The sequence below is a fragment of the Gracilinanus agilis genome, chromosome 6, assembly GCF_016433145.1.
Source record: "Gracilinanus agilis isolate LMUSP501 chromosome 6, AgileGrace, whole genome shotgun sequence".
Taxonomy (NCBI): Eukaryota; Metazoa; Chordata; class Mammalia; order Didelphimorphia; family Didelphidae; genus Gracilinanus; species Gracilinanus agilis.
In genome coordinates, this window is record NC_058135.1 from 93,783,187 (window position 1) to 93,806,525 (window position 23,339).

The window sequence follows — 23,339 nt, forward strand, 5'->3', positions numbered from 1 at the left end:
AGAGAGAGAGAGAGAGAGAGAGAGAGAGAGAGAGAGAGAGAGAGAGAGAGAGAGAGAGAGAGAGAGAGAGAGAGAGAAACAGAGAGAGAATTAGAGAGAGAGAGAAAGAAACAGAGAGAGAATTAGAGAGAGAGAGATAGAGGGGAGGTTGGGAGGAGAGAGAGAGAGAGAGAGAAAGAAACATGATACACTTCACATATATATACATATATTCATGCACATATACACCCATCTAGATCTATATACATGTGTTCATACATATAGGTAAACATATGCATAATACATATATAAATGAAATGGAAATTGCAGATATAATTAGCTAGCTTCAGATAATCTAATATTGGTAAATGACTCCTCCTGCTTTAAGGCAAGGTCAGATTTTCTTCGCTAAACATTTGGGTTAGTCTCAGAAATGCTTCTTTCTCCTGAAGCCAATGTAGAACAGTCAGCACTCTGGATAGTGCCAAACCTCTCACATCTTTTCTGAACCAAAGTGGAGCTCTTAGACCTGCCCTAATCTGGAACTCTTTCCCCAGGGCCAAACAAGTCTCAAATGATTTGGCAAGGGACTTAGCCAATGCCCATTCACCTCAATAAATTCTACTTAATGTCAACCCATGAAGCTTGACGTAGCAAATTTACCTCTAATATTTTATGATCCATTTTATTACATTAAGAGCCTTTAGGAATGTTAGACACTATTTCCTTCAGTTAGATGGCTGGCACACATTATCCTATGACAGAGGCAAGGTCACTGCGGGCACAGGCCACATTACACTTACATTAGTTACTATCCCTGTCATCTGCCCTCTAAAGAATCCATGTCCACATTTTGGAAAAAAAAATGACATCTTGTGTGCTGCTAATCCTAAATCAGGAATAGAAAATTAGGTCTGATTATGTAAAGTGCCTACATAATCATGATACAGCCTTAAAGAAAAGACAGAGAGACATAAAATTCCCAGTAAAGATGAATGCCTGAAATTTACTGGATTCATAAAGTTGTGAATTTCCTAGACTAAGTGTCCTGATTTTTAAACCTAGGTTAAGGAAACTCAGATTATTTTATACTGGTTCAAAAGAAAGGAAAAGGAAAGAAAAATTCTGTGGTCACAAATAATAAAGCAAGAAGAAGTTATCTTTCATATGCAACCTTGGACTCAGTTTCATCATCTGTAAAAATGAGGGTTTTGGATGATGTATAATATTCCTTTCATGTCTAAATTCTATGAACTACCCACAAATATTTGAAGTGATTTAATAACATCATTGTATAAAAGTATCACAAAATAAGAATACTTGATGACCCTTGATGTCAGGGAATGATACATTATTGTCTCTCTCTCCCAACACCTGGCACAAACCCTGGAATACAATGATCACTTAATAAACAATTGTTGAAAAAATGGAAGTGTTTTTTAATCATCTCATCCAAAACCAATCATAACTGGTTATTTTATAATTATCTTTAAAGTCTAATTGACATGTGAAATGATTCATTGAAATGTATTGGTAGATCTCTCCCATGTGTGTCACTTCAATTAATAGAGAAAAGAGAGCATATAGATACTTAGATATTAAAGAGCTTCTCAATATACAGAATTCTAATGGTATTAGAGCAGCACTCTTCTTGCCAAATAATGTTGGCTAATAAGATGAGTAATAATAAATACTAGACTTTCATCCTATCTAAAACTATAATTCCTGCTTGAGATGTGAAGTCCAACATCCATAAAATGGTTTCACAAAAGTGATACTCTATTCAAAACAACTATCTGTAAGTAAAATGAATGGAAATTAATTAGCCATAAAATGAATTGCACAATTTTTTTGTGGTGGTTGTTGTTGTTTTTTTTTTTTAGGAAGCATGCCATTGTGACAGTGGTGAGCTATATAACATTGTTTTCACTTTTAAAATAATTAGCTCTTTCTCTGCCAAGTATATACTGGCTCAAAATGAGATTTTTTTTAAAGTAGAAGGTAACAGAACGTAGTTACTCTACTGAATAGGGTTTTGATGGTCGTCTATAAACTTACATTTACATAGTACAAATATCCTCAAAGGGGGTTAAGGTGGAGGTATAAAGGGAAAGAAGAATTATTAGTGTCTATTTTCTATCCCAAATATTTGGTTCCAGCAAAGACTTTTTATTTTAAAGGCAAGAAGAAATATTTCTTAAGGGGTTAAGAATGTTGGTTGCACTAATGTATTCATCCAAATGAACATAACAAGAAATATAATATTAAATGGTGAAGATAGAATGTTAATTTTTCAGGAGACTCCAATTAAAAAATATAGAATTTATTACTGTATTAATAAAGATGTAACTCAAGAAAGGACAAATTCAGCCAAATTTTATTCCTTAAAAATGGATTCCTAACTCAGCAACTTTTTTGTACTATCTCTTTTATCTTTGAAATAATAAGAAAATAATTGTTAAGGACCAAAATAGCACACATTTATAGTTAAGTTCATTAAGAAATTGAGATAACAGAGGTTGAAGGAAGTCCCAATATCATAGAGGCCTTATTTCAATTGGTTTCATTACATTAGTTTGGTCTGAAATAATACTCAGTATGATATATTAATGATGATGATGATGATGATGATGATAATGATGATGATGACAATGGACTAATTTGGTGCTTTAAGGCTTGCAATGTGCTTTTATTACAAGAAACCTGTTGTCTTGTAAATGGAAGCATTGTTGCCTCCATTTTAGAGGAGGAAACTGAGGATCAAGGGGCCAAGTAACTCTCAATTGAATTGCTACTTAGCTTTGAAAAATTTCACAGAGGTATATGGATATATTTCATGAAGTTGTTGAAGTAATGGAGAAAATAAAGATGAAGAAAGATCTAAAGTTCATGTAATTAAAACTCTGCATCTAAAACTAGAGAACAATACATTAAAAACATGACAAATATGATTTGTTACTTTTAATCGATTTCTGTCCCACAAGTACTCTTTAGTTTCTAAAACTTTATGACACAAATAACCATTTATTGTGTCTTTAAATGATAACACAAATACAATAGTAGAGGCTGTCTTTCAGTGGAAAGAATATTGGATTTAGAGTTAGAGGATCTAGCTTCAATCCCCACATCTGATAATTAACATCTGAATGGCTGTCACTTAACATATCTTTAGCTTCCTTATCTATAAAATGGTCTCTTTGTTTTATTTATTTTTATTTTAAAACACTTTTCCATGTTTACATGATTCATTGTCTTTCCCTCCCAGAGCTGACAAGCAATTCCACTGTATTGTACAAATGTTATCACTTGATACCTGTTTCCATGTTATTCATTTTTGCTATAGAGAGATAAAATGGTCTCTCTGAACCAGTTTCTAGCAAAGGTCTTTTTCCATTTTGGATATGTGAAACTGAGCTAAAAAGACCTGGTATACTATCTACCATAGGTCATCATGACCAACTGCTAGACCATGATAAAAAATGAAAATACTTCTGAAGAGGTAAACAGCTTTTGAATAAATAAAATAAACATGAAAAGGAAATTATTGAGGTGACTAGATAACAGACTGGAAGAAAATATTTGGCAAAGATATTACATCTACCTTTATTTGTCAGTTAAAACTACTAATATTCAGAGAATTATGTGTAGACTGTTGTCTACACACTCTTTGATCAGCCAGGATAATCTTCAAATAGATTCATTATTCTTCATCATTGATTAATTTTCAAAGGAAAGGATATGATCAGGAGAGAAAATCAAAGGAAGGTAGGATAAGTAAAAAATAAAATTCTTCTGAGTAATAGAATTTCGTCTAAGGTACAAAAGTTAGCCAGACAAGAAACTTTAAGCTTACATATATGTAATTATTAATTTCTGTATGAATATAATATAAACTGTACCCCCTTATCCCACCAGACTAACCTCCTTAGGCAAGACATAAGAGGTTACATGACTCTCTGACTTCCCCGAAGTGGTTGCCTAAAATGCCCTGCGGATACCTGAGGTTCTGATTTGTGGAAGTCCCTGTGTGACCCATCTAGACTTTAGGACTGGGAATCTGGACTGAAGTTAAGCCTGGCCCATCAGAGATGCAGGAGAAGAGACATCACTGGCCTAATAAGAAAGAGGATGGGGCAGTACTGGCTCTTTGGCTCTGAACTCTCTCTCCATCTTCTCTGGAGTGTTTACCTTGGCCCTTATTGGCCATAGCCAGGCACTGGAGCGCAGGAAGAATGGTTGAGCTGTGCGTAGTTTTTTCAGTTAGGATGGAAATCTCTCTCTTTCTTCACCTTTTACTAACAAATAATTATAAATGAGTATACAGTCCTGAGCATTTATAATCATAACATTTCTATATGATCATCTTGTAATCATATGCTCCTTTAAGGAAAAGATTGCCTCCTTTTGTATCCCCAGGGTTTAGACTCTTCATAAATATTTGTTGATTGAATATTTATTGATTGATTTTTTCCCCAAATCTGTGCTTTTTCACTGACTCCTGACCTCTCCATCCACAACCATGACTGGACTTCTTTTCATCCTTCTTTGCCCTCAGTGGATCTCCTGGATCCCTCAAATCTTATCTAGAATCAAATTTTCAACAAGAAGGCTTTCATGGTCCCTCTTACTATTAGCAATTTCCCTCTGAGATTATGTTCAATTTCTCCAGTCTGTATTTTGTTTGTATAGATTTATTTTCCTATTCTCTCCCCTGATAAAATTGGAAGTTCCTTGAGAGTAAGGATTGTCTTTTCTTCTTTTTTTTGAATCCCAAGTGTTTAGGGAAGTGTCTCTATATGTGCTTAATAAATGCTTGCTGACCAGTATAAAAATTCAGCATGAAGGCAACGCTTATAGACCTGCTCACTGAAGCTAACAACACTATATCTTACTCTATTTGATTTTATTTGCTAATCTCTCTAAGAAAGATTAGATTTTGAATAGCAGCCTAAAAAGTTTTCCTCTGAACCTACATTCCCTTTACTCCTCTCACTCTGGACCTCTCTTCCACAGTTTCATTCATCTAGAACAGTGATTCCCAAAAATTTTTGGCCTACTGCCCCCTTTCCAGAAAAAAATATTACTTAGTGCCCCCTGTCACATACTATTCACTGTCCCCAAATGTACCTGTGGCCATCATCGCCGCTTTCCTGGATCACTGCAGCACCCACCAGGGGGCGGTGGCACCCACTTTGGGAATCACTGATCTAGAAGAACTTCACTGAGGCCCTGCCATCCTAAGTGGTGACCATCTTTTCTGGATCATTCTTTTAGGAAATATCTGGTCATTGTATTTCACTTCAGCATACTCTCCAGAATTCTCTTCCTCCACCTTTCTGTTTTATGTGTACATCTTTTCCTCCTTCTCTTTTAGCTCTATAATGCATTATTATCAATTCAACTCTCTCTTTTCACCTTGGTAGGGTGTATCCATCTCCTTCCCTGATGCTCAGCTCACTAATTCCTACAACATTTCCAATCAAAGTACTGAGCCAACATTTCCTTATATGTATTATTTTCACCATTAATATGAATATACCATGTTCTTTCTCCATTCTTCTCTTCTCTTGTACACATTGACACATGCACACATCCACTAAGCTCAGAGTGAGGCCTTTTCCAGGGATAGAAGAGGAAAAAAACTAAAACCTAATAAACAATAACCCAGTCTCTTTGGGGATTGTTTCTCTTCAATTACCTTCTCCAAACTTCATTTTCAGTAAGTATACAGAGACAATAAAGGCCTGTGTTTAACAACATTTACTGAGACAAAGTAAATGTTTAAAAGATGGAAGAAGATAAACAGATTTTAGGAGAAGGAAAGGCTACAGGTTTCCACAAGAGATCCCTTGGGGAAAGTGAAGATGTAACGTTACTTCTGAAGGGTTTTAGCACTAAGCTTCTGCCTCTACACTCCTGATGAATGCAGAGATATCTTCCTCTTACTGACATTATGAGATGGCAGAGCCGGTCCTAGACTAACTTGTAGACAAGAATCTTCTATAGAATCTAAAGGCAGTTACTCAGCATAGAGTATGAGAATGATGTAAGGTAAGGAAGGAAAAATGACAAAACTCCTAAGGATTTTATAATGCATAACACAAGAGTTCATTACGGTTGACTTTTCTTAAGAAAATTGCCCAGAGGTTTAAATATTGTAGTGGATAGAGCACTAGGCTTGAAGTTAGGAAGATTGGTTTTCCTGAATTCAAATCCTGCTTCAGCCACTTACTAGCTGTGTTACCTTTGACAAGCTGGTCTTCAAGGAATCTCCACATTGACTGGTTTCCATTTCCCCCAGAGAGTTAAAACAAAAGACAAGACATTGTCTTTGAATTGAATTTACTATTAATTATTAATTAACATTTAATTAATTAATGATTTAACTATTGATTGGGTTTGCTTCTTTCCCAAGGAGTAAGTTTAAAGAGGACAATCAAATCTGAAGAACCAGAGACCCATCCCCAGCTGCCCTAGCTTCTGGCTAGTACTTATTTCCCAAACTTTTGGGAAATCAAGTCAACTGAATATTGACTTCCCCTTCCCCTTCCCCCCAAGTCTATTTAAGCTCGCTCTTTTTTGGAATTCAGAGGAAGTCCCAGGACTGTGGTTCCATATGTCTTTCAAGATTAATCTGTCAGCTTCAATTAAATACCCATTATCAATAACTACTTTGATAGTTCTATATTTGTTCAGGTCAATTAACTCCATTTGCCTCAGTTTCCTCATCTGCGAAATGGGCTGGAGAAGCAAATGGCAAAGCATTCCAGTATCCTAGCCAAAAAAAAACAACCCAGAATGGGGTCACAAAGAGTGAGACTTCCTGGAAATGACTACACAACAACAAACCATACTTGGGGCTCATTTCTTCATCCACTTTAGTTCCAACATATAGGTAATTAACTCTCCTCTTGAAATAATGCACTTGGCTGTATAACAACAACAATAGAAAATCAAACAAAACATAACATCTACCAAAATGTGACTTGTCCCAATATCATTGTAAGACAATCCTTTTTTTTTAAACTGAATCAACTTTGAATTTTTAGGTAAATCCTCTCCTAAGCTATTGTTTAGACTCCTTGTTCCTAAGCAAGCTACATGAAACTCACATACCAAAAGGACACGATTGGGCTCCTCACTGATGCCAAAAGGATATTCCACAAAGTCCAATGGTCCTAAGCTATCTATTAGTCCTAGTTCTGCCCTAGTGTCAAAAAGAATCAATGAACACATGCTGTTTGAAAACAATCCTTTTTTAATGATGATTTTTAATTGAGACAGTTGAATTTAGATTTGTACAGGTAGAAAAAAAAAGTCCTTTAAAACAAAATCTAATCCAAAACTTAATGTAAAGTGGGTTAAGATTTATTCTAAATCCAATAAAGAGCAAGGCTTGGAATAAGAAAGAAATAAATTCAAGTGGAGCTTCCTATACTTACTAAGCTGTATGATCATAGGCAAGTTCTTTAACTTCTCAGATTTTTTTAAAACCCTTACCTTCCATCTTAGAATCAGTACTGTGTAATGGTTCCAAGGCAGAAGAGTGGTAAGGGCTCGGCAATGGGGGTTGAGTGACTTGCTCAAGGCCATCCAGCTAGGAACTGTCTGAGGTCAAATTTGAAACCAGAAACTCTCATCTCTAAGCCTGACTCTCAGTCCACTGAGCTACCCAGCTGTCCCTCTCCTTTCAGATTCTTTAAATAGAAAAAGAGGATTATAATAGCACCTTTCACTTAAGAGCATTTTGAGGATGAATAATTATCATGAAGTACTTAGCACAGAGAAGGTACATAATAAATGCCTGTTCACTCCTTACCACCACTCACTCCCTTCTCCAAAGTTTCCAGGTAGTATGTTTTAAATTTCAAGTAGATATCTTCTTAAGGAAATCTTACCAGGGAAATGACATAATCATCTTTTTTATGGAACATGTCACAGGACAATATGTTTTCCTTTTTTATGATTTGGTATTATACCATACTTGTGTCCTTGTAATCTGTAGCCTCATTTTCCTCTGACCTTGAGAGCACATTACCTTTTTGCATGTATATTTATGGCTATGTAAAACAGTGCTCTTCCCATAGAGTTTCAAATTCTCCCCTTTCCATCTCCAACTGCTAAGAAAACTATTGAAAAGAAGGGTTCTTATTAAAATGATCTATAAATTTCAGTTTTATGTCCCGTTAGACTAAGTTGGGATGGAATGTGAAAAAAATGAAGATGCTCTGAGTTTTGAAATGCCTACATTGAAATGGAGATTTTCTCATCAGAATTGAGAGAGCTACTTTCTTTGCGAAAGCTATTTGATGATGCTGAATTATTTTCTCCACAAATAAGTATTACCAAGTCACATTTTGTAACATTTGCTATAGTTTCCACTGTCTCTCTTTGACTTCAGGTTTATCTAGTTTTAAAAAATAAAGTTGTCCAGCCAATTTTATTATACTGAATGTTATAACTCTTTGCTCATTCTAAACAGGAACAATTCCAGGGTTGGGGGAGCTTTTTAGATGAAGCTAAATAGAACCAAGATGTGCAAACAACTTCTTAGAATCTGGTGGAGTCTTTGATGAAATGCCAGCCATAAAAAACGAGCAATTTTATGTTAATGTTTAATAATATAATATAGAAATTTATTACCATTCTTTCATCTACCTTCATACTTCCTTTGAGTTATTTGAATTTTCTACCTTTTAGACTATTTAGAATATTTTTAACTGGCTTGTTTGCCCTTGGGAATCTTTCATGTAGGAATACTCAGAGATGTTTTGAGCACTATGGATAAGTGCTAGAATTCTAAACAATTCAAGATTGTTTGTGGAAGGAACACTTTGGGTAGCAATAATATTATTTAAAAGTTTCACTTATGTGAATATTCTACTAATAATGTAATAATTAATTGCCTTTCCTACATGCACACATATATATACATACACACACAATCAAAAACATTTGTTTGTGAATCAAAGGGAGTATGCAATAATAGAGAACTACCATGATATTTGCTGAGGGTGGTGAGCCCAATGCATGGAGTCAGGAAGACTTATTTTTGTCAGTTCAAATCTTAACTCAAACACTTACTAGGTTTGTGAACCTGGACAAGTCATGTAATTATTTGTTTCAGTTTCCTCACCTGTAAAATGGGTTGGGAAAGGAAAAGACAAACCATTCCAAGATCTTTGCCAAGAAAATCCCAAATGGACCCGTGAAGAGTCAGAAAAGATTGAAAAATGACTGAATAACAAACCATTGCATTTAGGAAGATCTACCTATAAGTCTCGGCTTTGAACACATATTGGCTGTTCTACCATAGGCAAATAATTCAATATTTTAATTCACCAGAAATTTTGTAAAGGACTATAAGGCAGAACACTAAACTCTTAATGAAGCCTTTTTAAAAGAGCCATCAATATCTTCTTGGTGATACTATTTTCCATTAGCTGTTCTCCTTGGCTTTGATTCCAAGAAACAACCCCAAGACCCACATACTAGCTTCCTTTTGTGTGTTGTCTTCTCATATTAGATTGTATCCAATATCTTTTCAAACTTTCAATCCTTAATACTTAGCATGGTGCTTGGAACACAGTAGGCATTTAGAGGATATCTACCAGATTGAACTTTTAGAATTTTTTGAAATTGCCTTTTCCACACCTATAAACTACAGGATTGGTGCCAATTACATACATATACACAGGCACCTTTATAAGCACATATGTCTGCACTAGGAAATATATGTGTACAAGTATGTATTTATATGTATCTGCATGCAGATATAGCCTTACAAATAGTGAAACATTTTTGAGTTATTTGTCTAATGGACAAAGTAATGGGAAAGAGAAACATACCTTTTCAAAAAGATGGTTATATAAATCAGAATCTTTCTCTTTAAATATATGATTGTAAAACAAAAAGGGCTAATAAGTAGACTATTATGTTTTTTACAAAACATAATAAAAAAGAAAAAATCAGAAATAATTTTGTCAAGACAATGGCATAGATGTGGTATCACAACATTATATTTGAACAAGTGATAAACGTGGTATCAAATACCATTATATAGTAATACAAAACTGAAAAATAATAAAATGCCATCAACTAAAGGAATTTTCAGATGATAGATAACATATGCAAACTATATTTAGCAGTAAAATATAAATCAAACTTTTAAAAAGCAATTATTTATTGTCACCAGAAATGTTCAAATATACAAATGATACCAGACCACATTTATTTGGCACTTTGTGGAAGGAGTTCAAATTTGTGATGTGATTTATAAAAGGAAGTAGTGTATCAGAAATATTCTCTACCAGCATAAACTGACAACTACACTACAAATTAGATTTATGTTGAAAATATATTGTGTCACATAAAAAGTGAATTTAGTCAGGTGGCTATGGGAACTGGTTCTAACCAACTAATTATTAAATTTTCACTGCGAGCTTTTACAACTTAATAATCAACAAATGTTATAAATCAGGGAATATTTTTTCTTTTGTTGATTTCTAAGCTGAATAAAGTGATGGAGAAAATTAATAATGTAGATCAAATGTAAATATATATTGTATATGTTATTTCCTACATAGCTGGTTGTTAAATATTTATCTGCCAACTCTTGAATATAGTTATCACTGCCTTTTTCCATCCTCCTCTGGTTTGAGCTATCCCATTTTCTTAAATCAGTGATGGCAAACCTATAACACATATCAGCACTGACACATGTGGCCATTTTTGATGACATGCAGTCACATGTGGCTGCATACAGAGAAGTATGGGGCCACGTGCCGAGGATGAAACATTTGCTGTAGTGTAGTGTATACTCTGTGCACTATAGTTGACAATTCTACATATATTAATTTACCTATTGTGGTTTGTTAAATACAGTTATAGATTATAATTATACATTTTTATTATTTAAACTATAAATATTATGGTTTTTTCTCCACAAATTGCCAAATAAATGTGGTCTGGTATCATTTGCATATATGAACATTTCTGGTGACAATAAATAATTGCTTTTTAAAAGTTTGATTTATATTTTACTGCTTAATATAGTTTGCATATGTTATCTATCATCTGACACACCACCGGAGTTATGTTCAGTTTTTTGTCGAATTTTGACACACCAAGCTCAAAAGGATGCCTGCCACTGTCTTAAATGGAGCATCTAGTTCATTTGCCTTTTTCATCATTTTGCTCTAAAAAATCCCCAACTTTTCAGTTGACTTCCTAAAGTACAGTGCCCCAAATTTAACTTTCTTCTAAATGAGGTCTGACCTTGGCAACTGTATATGGCAGGGCTTTCATCACTCAAGTTCTAGGTATTATTCCTCTTGATGCAATATGAGATTCCATTTGATTTTAATCTTGTTTTTTGCTTAAGGTCTTATAGTTGACTCATGGTGAATCTCACAAAATATCTTAGATAATTTTGACATTAATTCCACAAATACCACCAAACTCAACTATTTTAGGATTCTTGTCCTGGTTCTAATACAGATAAACTGAAGAATTTTGAGCAAATTGTTTTATCTCTTTAGTTCCTTTAAAAAACATCTTTAAGATGAAATAATGGAACTACATGATCTCAGAGATTCCTTTCAGACTCATCAATTCCGAGCTTATTTACTACAAAAAAATTATCTCTGTGTGGATAGAATTTGCTCTGCAGGACTCTCTTACCCAGGGTGGCTATATTTTGGTGTGACACTCTCTCTCTCTCTCTCTCTCTCTCTCTCTCTCTCTCTCTCTCTCTCTCTCTCTCTCTCTCTCTCTCTCTCTCTCTTTCTCTCTCTCTTTCTCTCTCCCCCTCTACCTCTACCTCTACCTCTACCTCTACCTCTATCTCTATCTCTATTTCTATCTCTATCTCTATCTCTATCTCTGTCTCTATCTCTATCTCTATCTCTCTCCCCTGAACACAGTGGCTGAAGCTGGATTTAAGCCAGGCAGAAGAATTTACCTGGTCTTACTTTAGTTAGAAAAAATAGGTTTTAGGGGCAGCTGGGTAGCTCAGTGGATTGAGAGCCAGACCTAGAGACAAGAGGTCCTGGGTTCAAATAAGGCCTCAGACACTTCCCAGCTGTGTGACCCTGGGCAAGTCACTTGACCCCCATTGCCCACCCTTACCACTCTTCCACCTAGGAGCCAATACACAGAAGTTAAGGGTTTAAAAAATAGGCTTTGATCTTTCTTTTTTTCCTACTACAGTGATTATTAATAAACTTTATAAAATAATACTTCAAGTTATTGATATTAATTTAAATCTTACATTCTAAATCTCCATGGTTCTATAACTGTGTATTTAGATTTTTATCAATAGAAATGTATCTACTTAATGTGGAGGTATCCCAAAATCTGGAATAAATCCAGAATTTCTTTTCTTTTAATATTGTAATTACAAATTCTCGAATACTAAAATGAATCTGTGACCTCATTTTTCTGTAACTTCCCTCCAAAAAGTCTAGAACAGCATTGCCAAAGCTTTAGCTTGTTTGAGTGCCCAGAGGGCAAATTCAAGCTGTCTGTGAGCCCCTGCTTTACCTGAGAGAGCTGAGGAGAAAGTATTTGCTTTGGGTGATTTGATAGAGGTGTGAAGCTTGCAAAAAATATCCTTGGGCACTAGGAAGAGGAGGAAAGGAGCAGTTCCCAGAGTGCTGGCTCTGCATGCCTGCCATGCCTTTGTCAAGGAGGGTCTTGAATCACAGCTCAGAGAACCTTGATTTAAAATTTTTGAGAGACTTGGTAGATCATTAAATCCAATCCTCACATTTTATAAATTAGGACACTGACGTACAAAGAAGTTAAAGGAGGTAACCAGGATAACATGACTAGGAAATGTTTGAGGAAGGATTTAAATTCAGGTCTTCCTGACCCCAAGTCTAGTGCTCTATCTACTGTATTGAAAGCCACCAATCCTTGCCCATACCCAAATCCTCTTGTCTACATTCATGTTCTCTCATAAGTGTGTTATAAGGGACCCATTTCAGAAGTAAGAGGATTTTCTTTGCTTCTTCCAACACTGTGAGGATACTAATCTGATTTTCTATCCATGATATCAACAAGTGATTAGCCTATTTTCCGTTTTTGTCATAATTAAGGTTAATGTCTTTTATTCTTGTTCTTGAAGGTCCCCATTAGTGATACATTACAACTTCTTCTTATCCAAAATACATCTGTCCATTGTCCTATGTTATGTTCTCTGCTAATTCTTCACTATTTTACGATAATATCAACTGAATGTTGGTTTAAAAGAAAGGCCTTTGTTTTCACAGAAAACTTGAGGTCATTATAAAATCTTCAGGATTTCTAAAAGACAATACAGATTTTTCTCTTTTTCCCCAATTCATTGTCCATTAAGCAGATAAGTAAAATATAAACTTAAAAAAGACCCTAGCAATATCAGAGGTACTCAAACCACTTCTGGACAGAACTGTAGAAGGAGAAAAAAGATGTTATCTACTTTCCTTTAAACCAGCCAACTCTACATTCTGTGTATATATGTGTACATACATTAATAACTATTTTCTTGCTTCCACAGTTGAGTTACTTGAAATGAAGTGTGAGCATCTGATAGGTATCTGGCTATAATCCACTATTGGAACTTACATTCATCCACACATACAGAGAGCCAGAGACTTGTCAGACTCAAATAGGCTACCACTTAGGAGGTTGAATCTCAGTTTATTTCACACATTTCAACTCTTTCCATGTGGATTCAGTGAGGGTAGTCTGTAATTTGGAGATAAGCCCAGGATTAGTCCTACTTAAAAATCACAAAGCCTTGCTATAGGCCTGTAGCTACCATGTTAAAATATTTCTGAAAGCTTATTTAAATATCAGCTACATGACAACCACTAACTTTTTGAGTATCAGATAGCACAAACAGTGTACATATACTTAAAATCTTACCCAAAGGCAACATAGTTTACTACTAGTAAAGAATGGCACCACACTTTAAAACGAAGCAGTAATCTGTTTTACAAAGGCTCTTAAAAAAATAAAACTCTAATGAGGAACACACAAGCTGAAAATGATTAGAGCTTGGCCATTTACCTAAGCAATGTTGTCTGTATAAATTTATTTTACAACGAGGGTAAATTGAGGAAATATTTTTCACATAATAATGTGTTACATGAGTTTATGTGAGAGATTTTGTGTGACAAGGGAAGCAAAAGAAAGTGAGGAGACATACAAAAACAGAGAAAAACAATGAGAAATGGAGAGCAAGACAAATAGTGAGAGAAATTGGGAAGAGAAATGGAGATGGAGAGAGTCAAAGAAGAGATAGTGAGATGCAGAGGGATAGACAGAAAGATGCAAAGATAGAAATAGATAAAGAGATAGTTGGAGGGACATTGAGACAGACACAGAGACATAGGGCATCAAAATGATTGTATTTTAATGTCTTAGCTAAATTTTCTTCCTAACTTCTTTGAAGAATCAATATTGAAAACTACATTTCAGACTCGATACCTGGAATGAAATGAAATATGGAAATGAAGACATGAGAAACATTTTATAGTTTCTGTGAAATCAATCTTATTGTCTTTACTTACACACATTTTTCCTGGTTTACTTTATATTAAATCTTTAAACTATTATTAGCAAATTAGTAAAAATTATCCTCATTCAAATCAGAGAATCATAGAACTGGTGCCAAAATGAACTTTGAGGTAATGTAGTACAATTTTCTTACTTTATAAATATAGAACTGAGATCTGAGATAAGAGAATTGCCCAAAGTTACTCAGGTAATAATTCAAAGTGCTAGTATTTGAACCCAGTCTTCTGATCACAAATTATTCACTTCATATAGTATAATTATTAAGATACTAAGAAATAATACATTTTCCCTCTAAAACAAAATTTCATTTATAAATGGAACATCTGGAATTTTATACTTTATGATCTCGAATCATCTAGGTTATTTTTAGGAAATTAGATGATAAGAGTTAACCTTGAAGATGAAGAGTGAAGAATAGAATTTAAGAATAACTTTGTTCCTGGCAAGTATGCTAATAGATTACTCTATCAACATATGATTAGCATAAGGGTAGTTTGCTTTCATGATATTCTATAATTATATCCTTAATCATTCAAACATTTTTTCTTTTTTGGAAATGCAGACTTAGAAAATTTATTGATTACAATATTCAATATCTCAGAAATATTCAACAAAGCATATTAAAGACAGAGAGACAGAGACACTCTATGACACCAAAAGAAACATGTAGTCTTATTGCAGTCCATAGTTTTGCTTTTTTAATATGGAAAAATATTTAATAGATTTTATTTACATAGGGGCTCTCTTCAATGATACAGGTTACAACACTTCCTCAAGGTCATGAGTTGCCTTGGCTGAAAAATTCACCTATTGCTAATGCGCTTCTTTGCCAATAGCTGAGTAAATCCCAAGATCACAGGCAAAAATTAATTTACTGAGCTTACCCATGAAGCCTTCCAACTTGGTAAGATATACTAGAATTGTACTCTCTTGGCATATATGTTGAGAACCTATGTGTACTTTCATTCCACAATCAGGAATTAAGAGTAGAACAGGCATTATTGCCAGATATGTAAAGCAAAATATTCTGGAAGATTTTAGGGATATAACATTTTCATTTAAAGTTTCATTGGAATGGAAGTATCTGAAAGCACTTGCCTTCAAATTATTGCAATGGGCATGGCAAAGAAATGAATTGATATAAATATCACATGATCTAAGAAAGTTTAGAAAATATGCTTTTTACTTATTTTATTATTGTAAAAATCCATTATCCCAGACAACCTAGTTTACAACTTTGGAGTCACCCTTCACTCCTTACTCTTCTTCTTTTTATATAATCTCATTTATTGCCAAATCTTGTCATTTCTGCCTTCACAAAATGTTTCATACATTATCCCTTCTCTTTACTCACAAAACTCATATTATTATTTTACATCTACAGTATTTTTATTACCTTTTCATTCATTTCTATTTCAAAAGTTCCTTTGCACTTCAAGGTATCATCCAAAATACCAGTGAAGTGATTTTCCTAATGGACAGATTTCACTGTATTCTGCTTTTTTCTACTCAATAAACATCAGTAGACTCCTATCAACTCAAAGATCAAATCTAATGTCATTTAAATCTCTTCACAATCTGGTTCCTTCCTTCCTTTCCAAGACTGTTGCACTTTATTCCCTCCATATACTCTCTTCTGAAATACATATTGTCCTACTTACTGTTCCTCCAGCATAACACTTCACTTCTCCTCTCTGCATTTTTGTAGCTGATGTACTGTAGGGTTTGGATCTTCTGCCTTCTCACTGCCATCACTTAATAGCCCTAGCTTCCTTGTTGGTCGATTTCCCCTTCCTAAGAGGTCCCAATTGAACTTTCCCTTTAAAGTGACATTCCTTTTATTCTGAAGATTCTTTGTATACATTTATTTATCTTTTTCATTGGGATATAAGATCCCATCCATGAAGACTGGGACAGTTTTTGCCTTCATATCCTCAATGCTTCACATTATTCCTCACAAATAGTAAACACAAAATAAATATGAATTCATTGATTCTGTGATTATTTTCTTTTGCTCTGCCATCTAGGAAAATAAGTGTTTAATATATCAAGCTCATTGAAAAAATATTTTGTTCAAAGAACTAATAATGAATGTTGATGATTGTTTGAAAATAAGAATATAATAAGAATATTAAAGGTAATAAGGTCACGATAGTACAAGGCAAGTAATCTAAGTCTTTATAAATCTGCAAGTAGATATAGCATCTCTTTTAGTAGATTGTTCCCCTGGTGGCAATTTCAGTTTTAATTAAAGACATTCTCATAAATATGACCTGCAATTGAATATATTTATTTATGTCTATACCAGAACTTTTGGGATACCAGGAGGCAAAGAGAAATACTGGGTGTTTTCAAAGGAATATGATTTTTATGTTCTACATGCAGCATGAAAATATTTTTAGTGCTTTTCTTCTCTCCATAGGAAACTTTGCTGTTTAAGAGTTTGAGAGTGGGATCAATCAATCAGAGAAGCCCCTCCCCATCTTTTTTGAAATTACATTTCAGTTTATCTTCTATGGTTGTCATATGCCTTTACAATATAGTGAAAGTTCTTGAGTGTGTATGTGTATATATATATGTGTATGTATGTATGTATTTTATACATCTACATACATACATGCATATGTATACAAAGTTACTCAGTTTGACAATTTTCGTACACATATTTGAAACAAATATTTTAATTAAATATTTCATAGGATAGAAATATTTTCTATATTAAGAAATTAGTGTATGCATGATGTATTCTTCTAAAAACACATTTGCCTAACTTGCTCAATAATATAGTAGTAAAACCTTCCTCTCATTAATCCATAGTGCATGCTATCCAATGCTCCAATGGATCTGTGATCATATTAATATGGGAGAAGACACAGATCACAAACCATATGCACCTCTCCATCCAGAGTAACTCTCACTGATACACTCTCACAAATTTTATATAGGAGGTGCATGGGGTGGGGACTCTATTTCTTAACTTCCAAATATTGCAAGGGATACCATTAGCACATATGGACTTTCTTTTGTTTTTGATACATGACAAATCAATTATTTCCTACTTACATGTTTCTCAAACATTCTTCTTACCACTTTTTCTAAGAATTATTTTTCATATGTTACATGTTGCAGCTTGATCATAACTGCTTTGTGACCCTCTATTGCTCTTGTTTTCATCCTCTTCCTCAGTCATTTTTATAATATACTATTCTATATTATGTTTAATACAGCTACAAAATTAAGATATGCCAAAATCAATGTCCTGCCTTAAATTTGATTATATTTAACTCATAAAATAGAAATTAAATTCCTCCTAGAGTTTATCTTTTCATGCATAACATAGGAAATAGGAGATTTTTCTAAGTCAGAGAAAATTTCTAAATCATTTTTAATCTCTATAATTGTATAAATGCAAGATAATTATATACATTGCTTAAAGTCTAAAACATATTTCCTTTTTAAAAAATTAAATCTTACCTTCAATCTTAGAATCTAAGTATTGGTTCCAAGGCAGAAGACCAATAAGGGCTAGGCAATTGGGGTTGTGTCTTGCCCAGGGGTACACAGCTAGGAAGTATCTGACGCCTGATATGAACCTAATACCTACCATATCTAAGCTTGGCTCTCTATCCACTGAAGTCCCTAGCTGTCCCTGAATTGCCATTTCAAAATATACTTTTATAGTTCTTTGTTTTTACTTAATAGGTGGGATCACTAAAAAATAATGCAAGAGCCATTCATTGTTGTGAAGTGGAGAAATGTTGTGGTGAGTATATTCAATTAAACAAAAATAGCAGAATCAAAGAATTCCAGTAGTCTTCTAGACTAGCCAATATGCCAAAATGATTCCTTACTATAACACACAGAATATTTTTATTAGATTTTATAAGTCAAAACTATGGATTCATTAAAAAATCTTTGCCATTCATATATCTTTATGGGAACTTCCTTGTTTAGAATTTTAAAATTATTTTTCCCAAAATTTCACTTTAATGCCTTTTTTTGTATAGAGATATTTTTTGGGAAAAAATAAAATTTAAAGGATAATACTGGTTCCCTAATAACAGAACTAGAAGTCAATAAATAAATCAAGAAATATTTATATTTTACTTCCTGTGTATATAGCACATTATTTGGTCCTGGGGAGACAAGAGAATTTATATAATGCATTGCCCCTGTCCTCAAGGAATTCATAGTTTAGTGGAGAGATGAGCTGCTATGCCTAGAGAACAATATAAAATATCATAATTTAAGTTTATTAAAGAGATTCGAGACATGAAGTTGGAGCAGGGTGGTAACCGTAATCAGTTAAGGTCTCGTTTTGGAGATAGCATTTGAGTTGACTTTTATAGGATAGAAATCCAGTGAAGGAGGGAAGTGAGGAAGGAAGAAGAGAATATTTGATATATAAGGTCACGTAAGTTAATGCATTTCAACCAATATTTATTCACTTCCTACAATGTGCAAAACACCATCCTGCACAATGGGGATGTAAAACACAAGACAAATTAAAACAACACACCCTTTCCCTATCTTTGAAGAACTTATATTTTACAAAGATGAGAGGATAATAGATTTGGGGCTGAAAAGGATTTTGGAAACTACTGAGTACAATCCCCTCATTTTACATATGAGGAAAAGGAATTAAGTGAGTAACCCCAAGGACATGTTAAAAACTTGCTTAGGATGGATATGAATTCAGGTCTTCTAAACTCCAAGCTAAGAACTATATTTGCCATTTCATGTCATGTATGGGGGTGGAAATGGGTAGGGCAGAAAAGGTAAGCATCACAGAGAGGCAACTTTAAGAGAGAATCTTGCAGAGACCACTTTACTTTCTTTATGAGAAAAAAAAAACAGGTGGAAATTGCTGGCTGAATATTTTTATTGATTATAGGTCTTCTGTTTCCAAAATCAGTGACACCATATTGGTGTAAAAAATGATAAAATTAATGCCAAATCTGCTACTCATGTATTGTGTTATAGATACGAAGAAATTAAGCTAAATACAGAACTGCCCAAACAAGATTATTAAAGATGAAAAAATGCTAATAGGCAGCAGATATTTGAGACTTGTATTCCAAAGAATCCCATTTATATATATTACAAAGTTAATGATGTCCACAGACTTCAGAAAATTGTCCCTTTCCCAGTCACATTTAAACTACACTACATACAGAGGGATAGTCCATCAAAGCCCACAGTGTACAGAAGATGACATTAATATATTGGCCAAGATAAATGAAGTTGCTACCATTGACCTCTTCCCCCTTTAAATACTATCAAATGAAAAGTCTGCTGAGGCATATGCAGCCACAAAGTGTTTTACTAGATCACATTTCTGTCACCTAAGAGTTTGCTATTGTGCTACCACCTTCTCTGATAAATCCTTTACTAAGGCAAAGTTAATTATCTAGATAATTATACAAGATTTCATAGTCTTCTTTATCTATATATCAGTCAACCAATAGTACTATCTAGTGGATGATTTGTCCCTCCAACTTTCTCCCCCTTTTTTTTAAAGAAGGCATTAGATATATTATACACATTAAGTATCTATTATAGCCTGCAATGGTTATGAATACTTTGTAATAATGAAGGTCACTTAGTAAGATTCAGAAGGAAATTGCTATGCAATTAAAAATTATGTGTGTGAAGTCTTTGCCAAATTCAGTTTAATTCTCATGTCTCCTCCTTAGGCCTTCTTCAGTGCTCACTTGCCTAAGTCTTTTTCTATTCAACATTTTAAGGTAGAAAATACATTGCAATCTAGAGTCAATATTTCTATAATTTCTTAGCTATTTCATTGGGAATCAGGTATGAAGATATACTTTTATAATTAAAATTCATTGCGAGCCTTTTTTGGAGGGGAGGTAGTTTTTACATTGTCTCAAATTGACCATTAGAGATATAGAGAATCCAGCTGTTGAGAAAGCTCCAAACTGTTCTTGGCTATTTTTTAAAAGAAAAAGACTTTTCAAAGACTAGAGAGAAAATTTAGTTTGCCTGAGACAGACTTTCTCGAAATTTCAATTAACCCTCATGATCTCAGGCTGTATTCCCTTTCAAGAAAAAAAAAAAGAATAATATATGATCAAATTACTTCTGTGTCATTCTTCTACACAGCTCAACTGTATAGTTAAATAGAACAGTTTCATAGAATAAAATACCAGGTTGGAAATCTGACAAGACATATCTTTCCAAAGGTCAAAGTTAATAGGTTTCTTTTCAAAGAGTAAAGAACATATGGAAGATTGTTCAATATTAATAATTATAATTTTTATGCTGAAAACCAATTCTGAAATCTTATTCAAGGTTGAGTTTTTTTGAAACTTTATCATTTTTCCCTTTTAGGTGAGCCAAATTTTAGGTTTTATCAGAGTGCACAAATGTAAAAGGGAAATTCTATACGGAAAACTATCAATATACTTTCGTCCCCCCATTTTAAAATTAAAAAATAGTTTTAATTGAGTCTTCTTAAAGGTTGAGGTTTTAAGAACTAACTGCATTTTCTTAGGCTATACCTGCAGATATTCACAATAGCTTCCTTTAATTTGTTTCTTAATTTCAATATAAGATAGAGACCAGCCAAAAACAGCCCAACTAACATGAAGACCAATAATGGCCATGAGTATTCACCATTATAAATAGAAAAAAAAAAAAAAAGACTTTCAGAAAGTCTCACCAGGCCAAGCCAACAATTAATATACTACAAAAAAGCAATCAATGAAGACTTTTTTATAATATACACTATTTCCCTAATTCTGTGAGATGTCCTGAGGATACAAATACAATGAACAAAACAAGCCGTGTTCACACAACTGACAACCCTACTCAATAAATCATCAGTATCTCTGAGCTAGGTCTAATACAGTTCAGTTCCTATCTTCAATCTAAACCATGAGTTCAAGCTGTTTAATGCACACATCCATTTTAACATAAGTTCACTTTATTTCCACAGATGACAATCCTAACAAATCAATTCAACCATAGAGAGATTAAAAACGATAACAGGAACAATGCTACATTGCCCTTGGCTATCACTTTATCAGATTACAAAATACTCAAAGCATTAAAATCTTTTTTCTGGAAGCAGCCTGAATGAAACCATCATATAACCCTTGCATTGTCATTTCCAACCATACCCAATTATGTGGGCTGTAGCAGATTCAATTTAAAAGTTATTTATTTGATCTTACCTCTATCGCTGAAGTCGTCCACTAGAATGATTTCAGCAATCAGACTGTCTGGAGTCCTGTTAATTATACTGTGTATAGTGCGCAGAAGAGAAGTCCAACCTTCATTATGAAAAGGAATAATGATGCTAGTATTTGGCAGCTTCTCCAGGTACATCTTGTGTTTACAGCTAGAGATGACAGAAAAAGAAAGTTAGATTCAAACAAAACAAACATTTAATCAGTATAATTAAATATTTTGTCTCATTCATTCTATTTTCATACAACTCCAATGAATATTTTAGTGTACATTGTCTCAAGCAGAAATTTCAAATGCTATTCATGTCAAATCTTCCCTTTTAAAATTCAAAAATTATTTCTTTTTACTACTAGTTAATTACTAATGATCACTTTTCAATTATATAATTATCATATTACCAAATTATAATCTATGAGTATTATATAATTATTACATGACATGTTAGCTATTGATATAATCAAAATTTAGTGCTAAATTATGACTTTTACAACCAATATTGGTTAATATTCTCTTTTACATTATTATCTAAATATTTCTAAAAGTCCACAATTAGAAATTGAATGATACATTTATTATTATTGCAATTTAAAGATATTTTTCCTAACCCAACCCATTTTTTTAAAATCAACATTCTATTAGAAATGCAATTTGGTTAGAAATAATGGGATATAAATAAATATATATATATGTATATATATATAAAGAAATAATGGGATATCATGAATTTGAGGATTCAAAATAAGGGCTCACACTTAAGAACAATTGAAAGGAATCAGTTCAAACACTGGCATTAGCAATGAAAATCTACATCCATGATCAGAAAAGGAGGTAGACTGATCACTTAATAAGAATGAGATAAATAGAATATTTCCTACCCTACTAGCCATAAAATGTTTAAAGACTTAAAAGAAGGATCTTAGATTTTAGATGAACAGGATGTATGGGAGGATATAGACAACATCCTCTAGGGATAAAAAAAAAAACAACATACAGATATGTTATTATCTGCACCATAGGAGAGAGTAGCACACAGATGAGACCATAAATTAATTGAATTACTGAAAACTATGATTTAAGGGACTTCCATGAAAGTCCTATTCTGATAGCTTTTTATGACTTGTAGGCATAGGTCACCAGAAAAGACAAGCTCTGCCAAATCTTATCAAACTGGAAATATTTTGCATATGAATAATAAAAGATTGAATATCTGTTAACCTTGGACCAACCTAGTCATATTTATAGGATGTCAACAGATAAAAGTTAGTCACTACCAAATAATTTTTTGGGGAATTACAACTCATCATGCTTAATACTTAATATGAAGAGAGATTGTGATCTGCATTGATAGAGATAATAGTCAAAACATTTAAATAACAGATTCTTGAAATAATGAAATGTGTTTAATGATAAATATCTAGAAGGTGTCTCAAAAGTCTTGGCATTTGTTAAAGTTTTTAACATTCAAACTTGTATAAATAAATTCATATCATTTGCAATAAAATATTATGTAATTGTTTAAACAGAAACCATTTACTATTTTTGTGACCAATGGAGATTTTGAAAATGTAAGTGTGTTATGTTAT

General features: G+C 33.4%; 1 protein-coding gene across 1 annotated transcript in view; it reads right to left on the minus strand.

The window, feature by feature from the left end:
• Positions 1–23,339, minus strand: part of GALNTL6 (polypeptide N-acetylgalactosaminyltransferase like 6) — a 1,524,971-nt gene that overhangs the window by 804,443 nt on the left and 697,189 nt on the right. Inside the window, exon 4 of the mRNA XM_044680037.1 lies at positions 21,741–21,907. Within this exon, the coding sequence (XP_044535972.1) occupies positions 21,741–21,907 (167 nt within the window). The remainder of the gene's footprint in view (positions 1–21,740; positions 21,908–23,339) is intronic.